The sequence below is a fragment of the Anarrhichthys ocellatus genome, unplaced genomic scaffold (assembly GCF_004355925.1).
Source record: "Anarrhichthys ocellatus isolate YVR2014 unplaced genomic scaffold, GSC_Weel_1.0 scaffold4, whole genome shotgun sequence".
NCBI classification, from domain to species: domain Eukaryota; kingdom Metazoa; phylum Chordata; class Actinopteri; order Perciformes; family Anarhichadidae; genus Anarrhichthys; species Anarrhichthys ocellatus.
The window spans coordinates 7,548,273-7,560,270 of NW_022280034.1; the positions used below are offsets into that span (position 1 = coordinate 7,548,273).

General features: G+C 41.4%; 1 protein-coding gene across 3 annotated transcripts in view; it reads left to right on the top strand.

Moving 5' to 3' along the window:
* Positions 1-11,998, top strand: part of LOC116381450 (SH3 and cysteine-rich domain-containing protein 2-like) — a 23,268-nt gene that overhangs the window by 6,983 nt on the left and 4,287 nt on the right. For all 3 annotated transcript variants that reach the window (XM_031843611.1, XM_031843613.1, XM_031843612.1), the window contains 6 exons: positions 4,132-4,477; positions 5,570-5,664; positions 10,121-10,205; positions 10,429-10,541; positions 10,647-10,710; positions 11,754-11,809. In XM_031843611.1, the coding sequence (XP_031699471.1) occupies positions 4,132-4,477; positions 5,570-5,664; positions 10,121-10,205; positions 10,429-10,541; positions 10,647-10,710; positions 11,754-11,809 (759 nt within the window). The remainder of the gene's footprint in view (positions 1-4,131; positions 4,478-5,569; positions 5,665-10,120; positions 10,206-10,428; positions 10,542-10,646; positions 10,711-11,753; positions 11,810-11,998) is intronic.

Consider the following 11,998-nt stretch of genomic DNA (forward strand, 5'->3'; position numbering starts at 1 on the left):
TGTATGTATGTATGTATGTATGTATATATATATATATATATATATATATATATATATATATATATATATATATATATAATGTAATGAGTGCCAGAGGACATGCGCCCACTGTTTGGCAGCTGAAACTACTGGCAGATATTAAATGACAGGACTGCTATTGTTTTATTTTTATTTCTGTAAAGTAAACTGTGATGACAGTCCAACAATACACCATGGATACGTTTGATACTCTGTATCATAGCCGGATTAATTATAAATAAAAGACATTGTGTTTAGAAAGTTGAACCCTCTTTCCAAAAGACTGCAGTCAAACGGTTAAGATGTGTTTTTAAGACATAACCTCAAAGCATTATTACCAAAGTAGTTAATGTCGAGATTTGTTATCAGGGAGATTTTTCTCTTCATGTTGTTTTTCCTCAGTTGCTTCACTGCTTCAACTCTGTGTTGTAAAAGAATAAATAAAAGCATGGGAGCTGGAACTGCGTCGTAGTGGCAGCAAGATGACTTTTCCGCCTTTCACAGCCATCTTGTGTGAACACCCACCCCCCCACTGCTTAATCATTAATACATCCAGGCATTCCACACAACAGCCTATTTATAGAAACCTTCACCAAACATCCCTATGCTCTGTGCTCATTTTCAATCGGTCGAAGAACAAGGCTGAGGCGTCTGCTCAGTCTCCACTGTACCATTTGTCTGTCAGAGGGGTGATGGAGAAAGGCCCTGGTGCTTTTGGCTTTCAAAGACGAGGGGGGGGGGGGGTGGGATTTTCAGTCCATCTCTTCTCTCACTAGACTTTTTTTTTTTTCCTTCAGTTTTACCTATTTTTTGCCTCCCATTCCTTTACTGCCCTCATACTTTTCTCTTTTATTCTTCACTTCCTCCTCTCCCTCAAACACCGGTCTGCTCTCGTACACACCGCTACTTTCACTCTGATGAGCTAATTGCCGTCAGTAGTTCAAAGTGTGATGGGTCTCCAGTTCTGTGATCCATAAATATACTTTTCAAAACCTTACAGAGAGACACAAGAGGGCCATGCAGAAATATCGAGATTTGCATTCATTAGAGCTCTGCTTTTGATTTCTGTTCTGTTTTCAGCCGAGGATGTTATGGATAATAAGAGAAAAACACCAGAAGCGGTAATAGCATACATTATAACACAAAGCCACACATGGAATAAGAGTAACCATGTAATGATAGGAGATAGTCAAGATAGCGGTGCGTGTGATGCCCTGCAGCAAACTCGGGGAGCTACGATCATGATTGTGTTGTATTAGTATGTGTACTGTGCACTTATCAAAATAGAGACACTTTCTAATGCACTGGGTAGCACAGCGCTTCAAACTACTTCAAAGTAGTGAATTCAAACGGAGTGCCTTTTGCATCGATGTCACACGCCGAGAGGCGAGAAAAAGCGTCGGTATTTGACGCCCCGGGAATGAGACCGGGCTGAAATTAGATGTGATGGATGATATATGATACTTCTCTAAACAAGCTTGCCTGCATGTGTTAAAGACCACAGGTTGAACCCTGATTTTATGATCAGATCCCTCTAACCGATTATAGGCTCTTTACCACACTGAAGCTTGCACCAAAGCCTACCAAACTCCTCTAGGATCGATTTTAAAGTATACTGTATGGTTATGATGTATTATAAACCACAGTAGACAGTTTGGAGCTGAAGAAGAACTGACCTTGGTTCTGAATGTGACACCACTACTGTGCATGGCCCAAAGCAATCGCAAATGAAGTATGTGGACACCCGAACTTTAGAACATGTTTTTGTGATTGTTGAGCAATTCATTTCAAAACCAAGGACATTAACAGCCCCTACTTCTGTGAGAAGAGTTTGTCCGCAGGGATTCGCTCCCATTCAGCCACAGAAGCATCGGTGATGTTGACCACTGATGTCGGGCAATGAGGCCTGGCTCATAGATAGTGTTTCAGCTGTTGGAGGGGGTTCATGCCATGGCTCTATGAAGGCCTCAACTTGTGCATCATTGTCATTTCAAACAGAAAACCTTTCACCAACAAGTTAGAAGCACAGTCCAGAATATTATATCATGTAGTAGCGTAGTATTTACCTTAATTTGAAGTACGGTGCTGACCAAAACCTTTAAACAATATGCATAGACTAAAAGTACACAAATGAACAGGGATGTCCACATACTTCTGGCCATTCAGTGTAGTTCAGCTTGGCCTGATGTCAAACTGTGAAGGTGCCCACAGTGGCAAATTAAATACATTCTTCTTTGTACATTTTGATCATAAAACTCTTTTCTTTGACGGTATCTTAGATTAACCTTTATAGGAGAGGATGAATGGGATGAACTGTATAAAGCTGCACACTTACATTTTATTTGTTCAATAATTATTTATTACTCTTTTTTCAGTGCACGTTTGTGGTTACGACATTGATTGTAATGGAAGTTAAATTGAGCAGCACTGGTACAAGTCCAATATTCATGATTAGTCAATGCTCTAAAACTACTTAAATACGTCTGGCTTTGAACAAGCTTGTTCTTTTAATCTTCAGATGAGTCCTCTGTGTTTCTTTAATCTTAGTAAAAGCTCAGGGGGGTATATTTAGCTATTGATTATCAGTCATGTGTTGCCTAGCCTGTGCTTCAAGAAACTGTTACTTTCCCCTCTGAAACTGGAGCAAAGACCGGCCTTCACCACAGAGAAGATTAACAAAGTCAGACAAGTTAAAAATCTAATAGAGAGGAACATCCATTACCGAATAGGCCACCAGTCGAGCCAAGAAAAAGGCCATTAAGGAAAGCATGGACTCAGCTCCCTGTAGAAAACATTTACGAGAGGCTCTCGCTAATGGGTCAACAGAGAGGACTCTTTCATCACTCAAACTAATTGGCATCTGTGAATCTGTAGCTTAAGGAAGAAAAGGAGGAGCGTGCTCAATGCCATCGATCCGATTTTCTGCGAAGGAGTGAGGCGGCTTTTACGATGGCTTTCAAAGGTACGATTGGGCAATGAGGGTGCTACCTTTTGTAGAAGAGGAATCATCAGGACAAGCAAAAACATGTTAACGCCACACACAAAACAACAAATCCCTAATTAGATAAAACTCTGTATAACTTTGAAGTCCGAGGCAGTTCAGCCCAGTCGCTAACACAGACAGCTAATGAGCTCTGTGTGGATGGAGGAGGGGCTCTTCAGGGACTTATTATACATCCTTGCCCTCATCCTCCAGGCAACTGTCTTGACTTACGAGTCCACAGCAGGTATTTCTTCCATATGTTGGATCCCATCGCTGCCAAGTCCCCGTAATTGTTTGTCATTATCAGTTCCACTTTACTGTAGCCAAAAGCACTGGATGGCAAGCATGCGAGGAATCGAGGCCGGCAGAGTCAAAGATAAACACAGTGTTTGCCGTGCATCACCGACTGCATCAAATGCGAAGGTGCAGGCCGCTCAATAAAACTAATCAAATGTGAATTTTAAGAGCTATTGACGCGCGTGGATTGGCTAGGGATGGAAAATTTGTGATCTAAAGGAAAAGAGGTGAAAAGGCTGAAGATGGATGGCCAGAAGCCAGCCTGGCATGGCAAGGACAGTCGGAGGGTAGAGCTGACAGACCGTTAGTTAACAGACTTCTCAAACACTGCACATTCCCTCGAGCTGGAAACTTCTTTTTCTGTCATTTCAAACGCCATTTCTATTGTTCTCTATATAATGTCAGAATTTAAAGAAGGGATGGTTCTGAAGCTGTAATCAATCATCACTTTAAGACCTTAAAGCTCCTGGTCAAGTACTTTTCTATAACATGAAATAATTCTGACTAGACAATCAAATTAAAAGTTAGAGGATTGTAGGTGTTGCTCGTCACATTTTGATTAAATGTTGCTTGTTCTCCATCTGACCCGAGCCGACATCAGAGCAGTGAGAGCACAGACAGAAACACTGAGAACGTTTAACTTTGGTAGAAATGGGTTTATGTAGAATCCATTTGTTCACAGCGAGTAGCCGATTGATAAAATTGTTTTTTAGAGACTTTCAGATTCTGATTGAGTGCTTACTGAGGTTTTCTCTTACTTCCTTAAGTGGATGTATTTTGCTGTTTTGAGTTAATGTGTCCTCCTTTCATGTTTTCTTATTGTTTTCTTCCAGTTACAGCGGTTGAAGCGCTCCCTGTCCTTCAAGTCAGTCATGCGCAGCAAGAGCGTGGACAACTTCTTCCAGCGCAGTAACGGCGACTCCCGCCCTCCCTCGGCCCTGATCACCTTACCTCCACCCCCGCCATCTCCTCCCCCCATCTCCGAGTCCCCCCTGGCCTACGAGCGCTCTCCGTCACATTCGCCGTCTACCAGTCCCAACCCCTCACTGTCGTCACCTTCTATCAGTCCCTCAAAATCGAAGCCGAAGTCTCAGGCCCAGCCGGTCAAGACCCACTGTTTCCAGGAGCACGTCTTCCGTAGGCCCGCCAGCTGCCAGCGATGCAAACACATGATCCAAGGTAGGTCAGTTGTGCCGGTTACTAATAATTGTGTTCAGAGAGGTGGAGGTCTGACCAAAAGGAGCCATAAGCTGGTCAGTGGATTCTGCTGAATGCTAGGTAATACATTTTTAGGCAAGCATGTTCATTTTCAACCAGAGTCTATTTCTTCAGCATAAAATTGTCCCAATGGAAATTATTGAAAGCAAGCTCTGTGGTCCAATCATGCTTCCACGCCTCCTCGGGGAGTTGTATCTCCTTTTCTTACAATCGGTATGCTGACAAGCCGTTCATGAAAACCAAGTCAGTTGAACAGGTCTGTCTCACCAGAATACTCAGCTACTGTTTCATTTGGATGGCCTGTAACTTCCCCCACACAGTGATAAAAAACAACTACTACTAAGTGTATGACCTGGTATAAGATCAGCTGGGAGTGGATCAGGATCATTGATGATTGTTTACAGGGGACACATTTGTGAACTCTAAATGCTTAATTACTGGTTAAAAACTGTCTTTAGAGCACATTGGTCTTCACAGTTCAACACTAGGGCTTACTGTGCATTTAGTGTTGTAGCTCATATGCTTTAGATGAGACTTATTATTCATCAAATACATTTAACATACTGTACTTTACTGTGTAATGTACAGAGCAGTCCACTAGAAACATTTGCATGCAGAACATGAAGCATGTGAGTGTCAAAACTGATAGTTAGACAGTCTGTGAGGCAAAAAAAAATCTGTTTTTTTTGGTAAAATAAACTCGGAACAATTAAAATTCAGCTACAAAGCATCTCTGGAGAGTCTTTTTAATTGTTTGAAGCTCCTACAATTGCAATTCCTTTACAACATAAAGACTGGAAAACAGTCACAAAGCAAAAAAAAAATGTGGTTTGTGAATACCATTGATGAAAAACTGGCAGAAAATGCAGCATTTCACTCACTAATTATACAAAAGAAAAAAACACTGTGGACAGGTAATGCTGAGTGGCAACAAATAATCAACCTTATTGCGACCACCGTGCAGTGATCTTAACCTGTTACTGATGATATCAATATTGACAGCTGTCTTCAGCGTACTCGGATGTGTTGAAGTGAATTGTCTTGTCTCCACAGGGAACTCCAAGCAGGGGCTGCGTTGTAAAGCCTGCAAGCTGGCGACCCACCTCTGGTGCTCGTCGGAGCTCTCCCAGCAGCCCTGTAATGGCAAGGTAAGAACACCTCAGACAGACTTTTCATTAAGTCTCAGATGCCACGCACTATGCACCTCTGTGAAGCTAATAGTTCCACTTTACAGCCCACATAAAATACATCGTAACACTCAAGTGTCTGGCAGCGATGGGACACCCAGAGATGTGGTCTTCTAGCGTTAACAGGGGTGTGAAACTCTGAGATCCAAAATCTTCCAAAAGTTGCTAGACGTGCTACCTGCTCATTGAGACAGTGGGGAAAATATGTGCAACATATTGCTATTCTGTCTTGATCACATTGTAATCATCATAATGATTAACCTCAAATGTATCGCATGTACTTCACTGATCATTTTTTTTTTTCTCTCATGATTGTGATGTTCTTCGTTGATTCTTATGATTGTAATGTTTTATTATTGTAGTTTCACTGTATTTCCTCATTCCCCTGACACCTGTCCCTGACTTGTGAAAGGGAATGCCACCCTTGAAGGGACAACTCTCATTAGCATGACACTCTTAATCAGTGGTCAGGGCAGCTGTGTATTAATTAATGATATTAAATTCAATGTACCCTTGTTGCTTTGCTCATTTGGTGCAGTTATCTCCCAGTAGCCAGGCTTACCACGGGCAAAACATTGTTTTGCAAAGTTAAATACATTTTTATATTCTGTGTATTTGTTTGTCAAATGTGCTGGGAATGCACGAGTTCACTGTAGGCTAGAGACTAACCCAGAATGCATTGTGTCAGCAGAATTAAACAGTCTGTTGGCATGGCCTTCAGTCCCGGTAATATGCTTAGCCTCAAAGCCCCCGTCTTGTGAGAAGAGGGTAAAGCCAACCAGCAGAGACAAAAAAATGCCGAGGTTATAAATGGAATGTGGGTGCAGGGCTTTCAACGGTAGACTAACACACTGTTAAATGTGAGAAAGGGCAGCAGGGGGCTCATATTATCTCCCAGCTATAAATGCCATAAAAGGAACAACGGCTGAGGAGGATGACACTAATGAAGTTTCAGTGGCCAGGTCCCATCATTTCTTTCCACTCAGCCTTTTTGTCCTTCCTGCCGCATGTGCTGCTCTTCTCACATAGCGCCATCGAATCATCCTCTCTCTTGTCTGGGTGCTACATTTCCTTCCTCCCTTCTCAACTCTGTTGAAAAATCAATATCTCTCTGTACCAGCTGGTCTGGCTAATTCAGTGTGAAATGCAGTGTGTTTGGGAACGCACACAATCCCTCGAGGATATGACACGGCCAGCTCTCACCAAGCCTTCGGCGGTGTCCTTTTCGATCACTGCTCACTCATCAAAGCAAGGATTAGGCATTTTACCGACGCTGGATGGAGGGCGAAGCCCCTTCTTATGCTCCTACGTAACTTGGGGTCCGGGGTTCACTGACTTCTCAACCAAAGTGCGTCATCCAAAGCTTTTGTATGCAAAAAGATTGCTTCTGAAATTTTACCTATATCGTGAAGTGCTGTAATTTTGTAAGATGGAGATTTTTTGCAGTGCAAAAGTCAATCATAAACATAACAAAAAGTTTAGTTGAGCTTCATCCTGATCAGCTACTTCATTAACATAATGCTTGTAATAATAAGCCAATATAAAACATATAGTATTAAAAACACTATGAATGGCACCATATTACATAATGTGTACTTTTAGTTTTGATGACTTGTTAGGCAGGCACAACTTGCACAAGCTAGAGTAAATTAGTGTCATTAAAAATGAAAACGGAAATATCGATGACTGCAGTTCCTCTGGCTCGCCCTCAACCCATTTGCTGAGTGGACCCATATATGACCGATTGCTTTAAAAAATGTCCAGAATCAAGCGTTTGAAAAAGGCTTTGGAATCCTGACAACATTCTGCTAATCAACGTTAATGAAACTTAAAGATATCTGAGCCTTTGATTAAAGAAATAGGCCTGCTGAGCACTTGCACAAAATAATTGCTTCTGCAGGAAAAGCTTTACACTCGCGTCCATCTTCACCTGAATTTGTGTGAGTCTCCTTCAGGATCCAATCCTGCTCTTGGTGGATGTCAACTGACCAAAAAGCGAGATTTCAGCTGGTCTGCTCTCTTAAACAGTCCACTCATGCTGCACAGTCACCATGACTGCTATGTTGATATGTCAGTGTAGGGGAAGTGTTCGACTATTGCATGTGAAAGGGATGTTTCGAGGTTGCTAATGCTGAGGAAATAGTTCCTCTCCCTCCCCTTTCGAGCATATCGGTTTGTTTCAAACTGGAGCACTGGCAGAGGAGATGAGGCCGATTCATATCGGTGAAGAATTTTCCAAGTTTATTGACAGAAAAGTCTTTTATTTTGTTTCTGTGCTTTGTTTCCTGTGAAGCACTTTGTGACAAACAGATTAAAAGGAGGATGACAAAAACAATATTTAGCCTCTGTCAGCCTCTGTGTCTTTACACGAGAGCTGCAATGATCGGTTGACTGACAAACATTACTTGATATTATTTGATCATAATTGCTGCCATTCTCAAGTTCAAATAATTGTAAATTGAATATTTCTGTGTTTGAGACTCATCAAGCATTTTAATGACGCCATATTGTACTTAAACTTGTTAATTTTTCACTTTTTTAAATAATTAAATCAAGAAATCAAAGTAATCTGCCTATTGATTAATGATAAAAAGCATCCTTTGCAGCCATACTGTACAGATATTTATGTGAGCAACTGTGTGCTTTCTAAATGGCTAAGAATGGTAGATATCATAATAACTTTGTTGGTCATTTTGAAGTTGTAAGTCTGTATTATAATTGCGTCATTAGTTGGAAATAGATACACACTTTCAGTGTGGAGGTGAACTTGGTGTTCTGTGACAAAGGAGAGAAAGAAGAGATTCTGGGCAAATTCTCGTCTGTCAGTCCTGAACAGCCGTCACAATCTTCCCCCCCCCCCCCCAAAACCTTAAAGCGATGTTTCACTTTTGGATGACTTCTGTACTTTGCAGAAGGTCTATACTCACAAGATCCGCCAAATCGCCACGCCGCATCATTTTGATTGGTTTCCTTTTTCTATAAATACATTATTTTACTGTGACTTTCACACACAAGCATACAAAATGTTCTTTAAATGACTCGTAGTGATCATTAACAGTCGATGGGTAAATTCTATTGATACATTATGACACAGCATATGCATGTGTCAACACAAGTATTGCCTGGATAAAAGATAACAAGTTTAACATCGAGCAAAATAATACACGGGCCTGTAAATGCTGATTTATTTTGATACAATGAAGGCAGTTCAACCTCTGAATGTACCACAAGTCGGCAGATAAATAACTCAAAGATTAACGACATTTCTCTGATGGCATGTTGTTATCAGCAGGTATCACTTACAGTAAAACGGATGAAAGGAGATACAGAGATTAGATGAAGCCGAGATACTATCTTTATATCTTCTATTTGGAGAACACGGAACGGATTCATCACAGCGTCTGTCAAACACAGGACTTTGTAATTGTGTCTCTTAGACTGATGAGTCCTGTACTGCAGCTCAACATATTTTCTTGCTAAAGAAAGAAACACAATCAGATCTCAAGAGATGTTCAGTGCCACATGTACAGTTTGACAAAGACAGACAGACCACATGGAGGAATAGGCTCGAAGGCAGATAGGAAAAAGGTTTAGTCATTCTCTATTAGGCATGCAACCGTGTTGGGGGACATTTTTGCCGAAGCTCCCCATTAAAACTAATGCTGAGTGTATTATTGCCACCATCCGCGGTAAGTGATGCAGTCGTAGATCATATGAGCTGATCGACCCTACATGTGTCAAGATGAAAATTATGTTAACGGATTATTACTGTCAGGTTTATGTTTTCTGTTATTTGTGGCCATGCCGCAAGAAATGAGCAAAACATTTACAACAGTGATTTACTGTCAATGCCAGGTGTGACATTTATTTAACTTCTTTTTTATTGCTGTTGTTTGAGGGAGGGAGGAGCCGAAGTTTAACCCTGACCTCAATCTCCTCCTAACCTTAAAAAGCAATTCATGCATAACCTTCACTGTACGTAAATCATATGTTGGTATACGTGCACAGATATTATAGCGGAATAACTTAAACATGTTGGCTGTGAAAGTATTGAAGATATGTAAACAAAGACAGGTCTTGTAGCTCTCCCCTGCTTACCTCTGGTGCACAGATGTTTCAAGTGTATATGTACGTTACTTCAGTATTTATTTCAATTTAGACTTTTCTTTTTTTTATTTAGGGTTGTGATGGTTTACAGATTAAAGAAACTGTGGAAAACTGTCAGATATAAAATATATCAGCATTCATTGGAGATTTCAGTTGATACTTGCACATCTTCATCTCACATACTGTAGGCCCACCTCTCTCACACGGGTTTGTCTCACAGCTGAATATTACATCTGTCCTTTGTCTTTTTTTCTAGTAACGTTTCTCCTTCCACTGTCCTCTCTCTCCTGTCTGTCTTCCGGCTTGTCAGACAGGAGCTTTCAAGAGAAACTTCAGCTCTCCTCTGTTAACCAATGACACGCTGGAAGTGGTCAGAGAGGCTCCTGCTGCCCAAGGTCAGTGATGGAAACGCCGGCTGTCTGATTCCTCACAAGACAAATAACTAAAATCTCAGGATGACTAATCACCGTGTCTGTGGCCTTCGATCCTAGGTGGCCTCTGTGTGTGCATAGGGGTGTGTGTGTGTGTGTGTGTGTGTGTGTGTGTGTGTGTGTGTGTGTGTGTGTCAGTATAGTGTCCGCTATAAAACTACATGTGTTGCTCTGTGTCTGTGTGTAGAGGCGGATAATGGCATTGTCGACCCTGTGTATGAGGCACTGCGCTATGGGACGTCGCTGGCTCAGTTGAGTCGTTCCAGCTTCAGCAGTATCTCAGAGTTGCCCTGTCACGAGGTATAAAAACACACATAAAACCCCAGTCCATATAAATGCATGTTGACATTAATCATACCAAGAATATTGCTGACTTTGCTGGCTGCAACTCTTTCTTTATGACAGGAGGAAAAACTGCAAGACAAACTAGAAAACCAGCCAATAGCTGAGGAGGATCACATCCCAGGAAGTAAGTAAATCCTTTTCCTTTGAATTTTCTATCTGATAATTGACTGTTTTGCAGCTTTTAAGATAAACACTAGAAAGACTTGAAAGGAACAGTTTGAAATTTTGGGAAATAAGCTTTTTTGCCCTTTTTCCGAGAGGTACATGAGAAGATTGATACCACTGTCATGTCTACGTTAGATATAAAGCTACTGGTAGCAGCTGGTTAGCTTAGCTTAACACAAAGACTGGAAACGGGCGTCTACAGCTAGCCTCACTGTAATTAACACATTATATCTCATTTGTATATATCGTACAAAAACAATTAAACAAATGAGATGTGATGTGTTAATTGGTGAACTTTAGAGGTTGATTTTGTTACCTTGGCACAGAGCCAGGCTGGTTGTTTTCCCCTGTTTCCAGGTAATGTGCTAAGCTAAGCTAACCGCCTGCGGGCTTCAGCTTCTTGTTTACCGTAGAGATATGGCAGTGGTGGTGATCTTCTTATTTACCTCTCATCAAAAAACAATTCCCGAAATGTCATCGCATCTGCCATGGTCCTGTAAACGGATGCTTCATCATCAATAGACAAATCTTGCTAAATGTTTCCTTCAAAGGATTTGTTATTATTATTTCTGTGCTGAGAAGAAACTGAGTGTAAATCCGTAAATCTACAGAAAACCTTTTGGAAGTGTACATTTTATTTCAAATATGAAGTACAACTGTTGAGATTCCACAATGTGTTTGTGGCTAGATGTCAGAATGACATACAATGCATTAGAGAGGGTGTGTGTGTGTGTGTGTGTGTGTGTGTGTGTGTGTGTGTGTCTTTAGTCCCAGGAGAAGGAATAATCTCTGTTTGTACTGCTACCACGTTTCAGTAACTGACCTTGACTTCTGCCTTCGTTCTGTTTGCCGCAAAGAGAACAAGACCTCTCTGTGTGTCCCTCCCTCTTTCTTTCTTTTGAAATGGAACTCTTTCCCTCTTTCTCTGTTTTTACAATCCTTCTTCCTTTCACGCATATTGTCTTTCCTTCCCCCTTTCCTTTTCCCTCTCTGTCTCTCCAGTGCTCACCCCTCCTGAAAGTGAGAAGGCTGATTCAGAAGACAGGGTCAGCCTGAAGGTGTGTAGTCAGCACTCTTCTCTTCTTTCAGCCTCTTTTAGCATGCACTCTGTCAACCCCCTTCAAACTCTTCATCCTTTTCACTCAGTTTCAGAATTCCACATAAGAAAGCATGCAGATAACAATCTTCTTTCTCTCTCTGTGTGTGTGTGTGTGTGTGTGTGTGTGTGTGTGTGTGTGTGTGTGTGT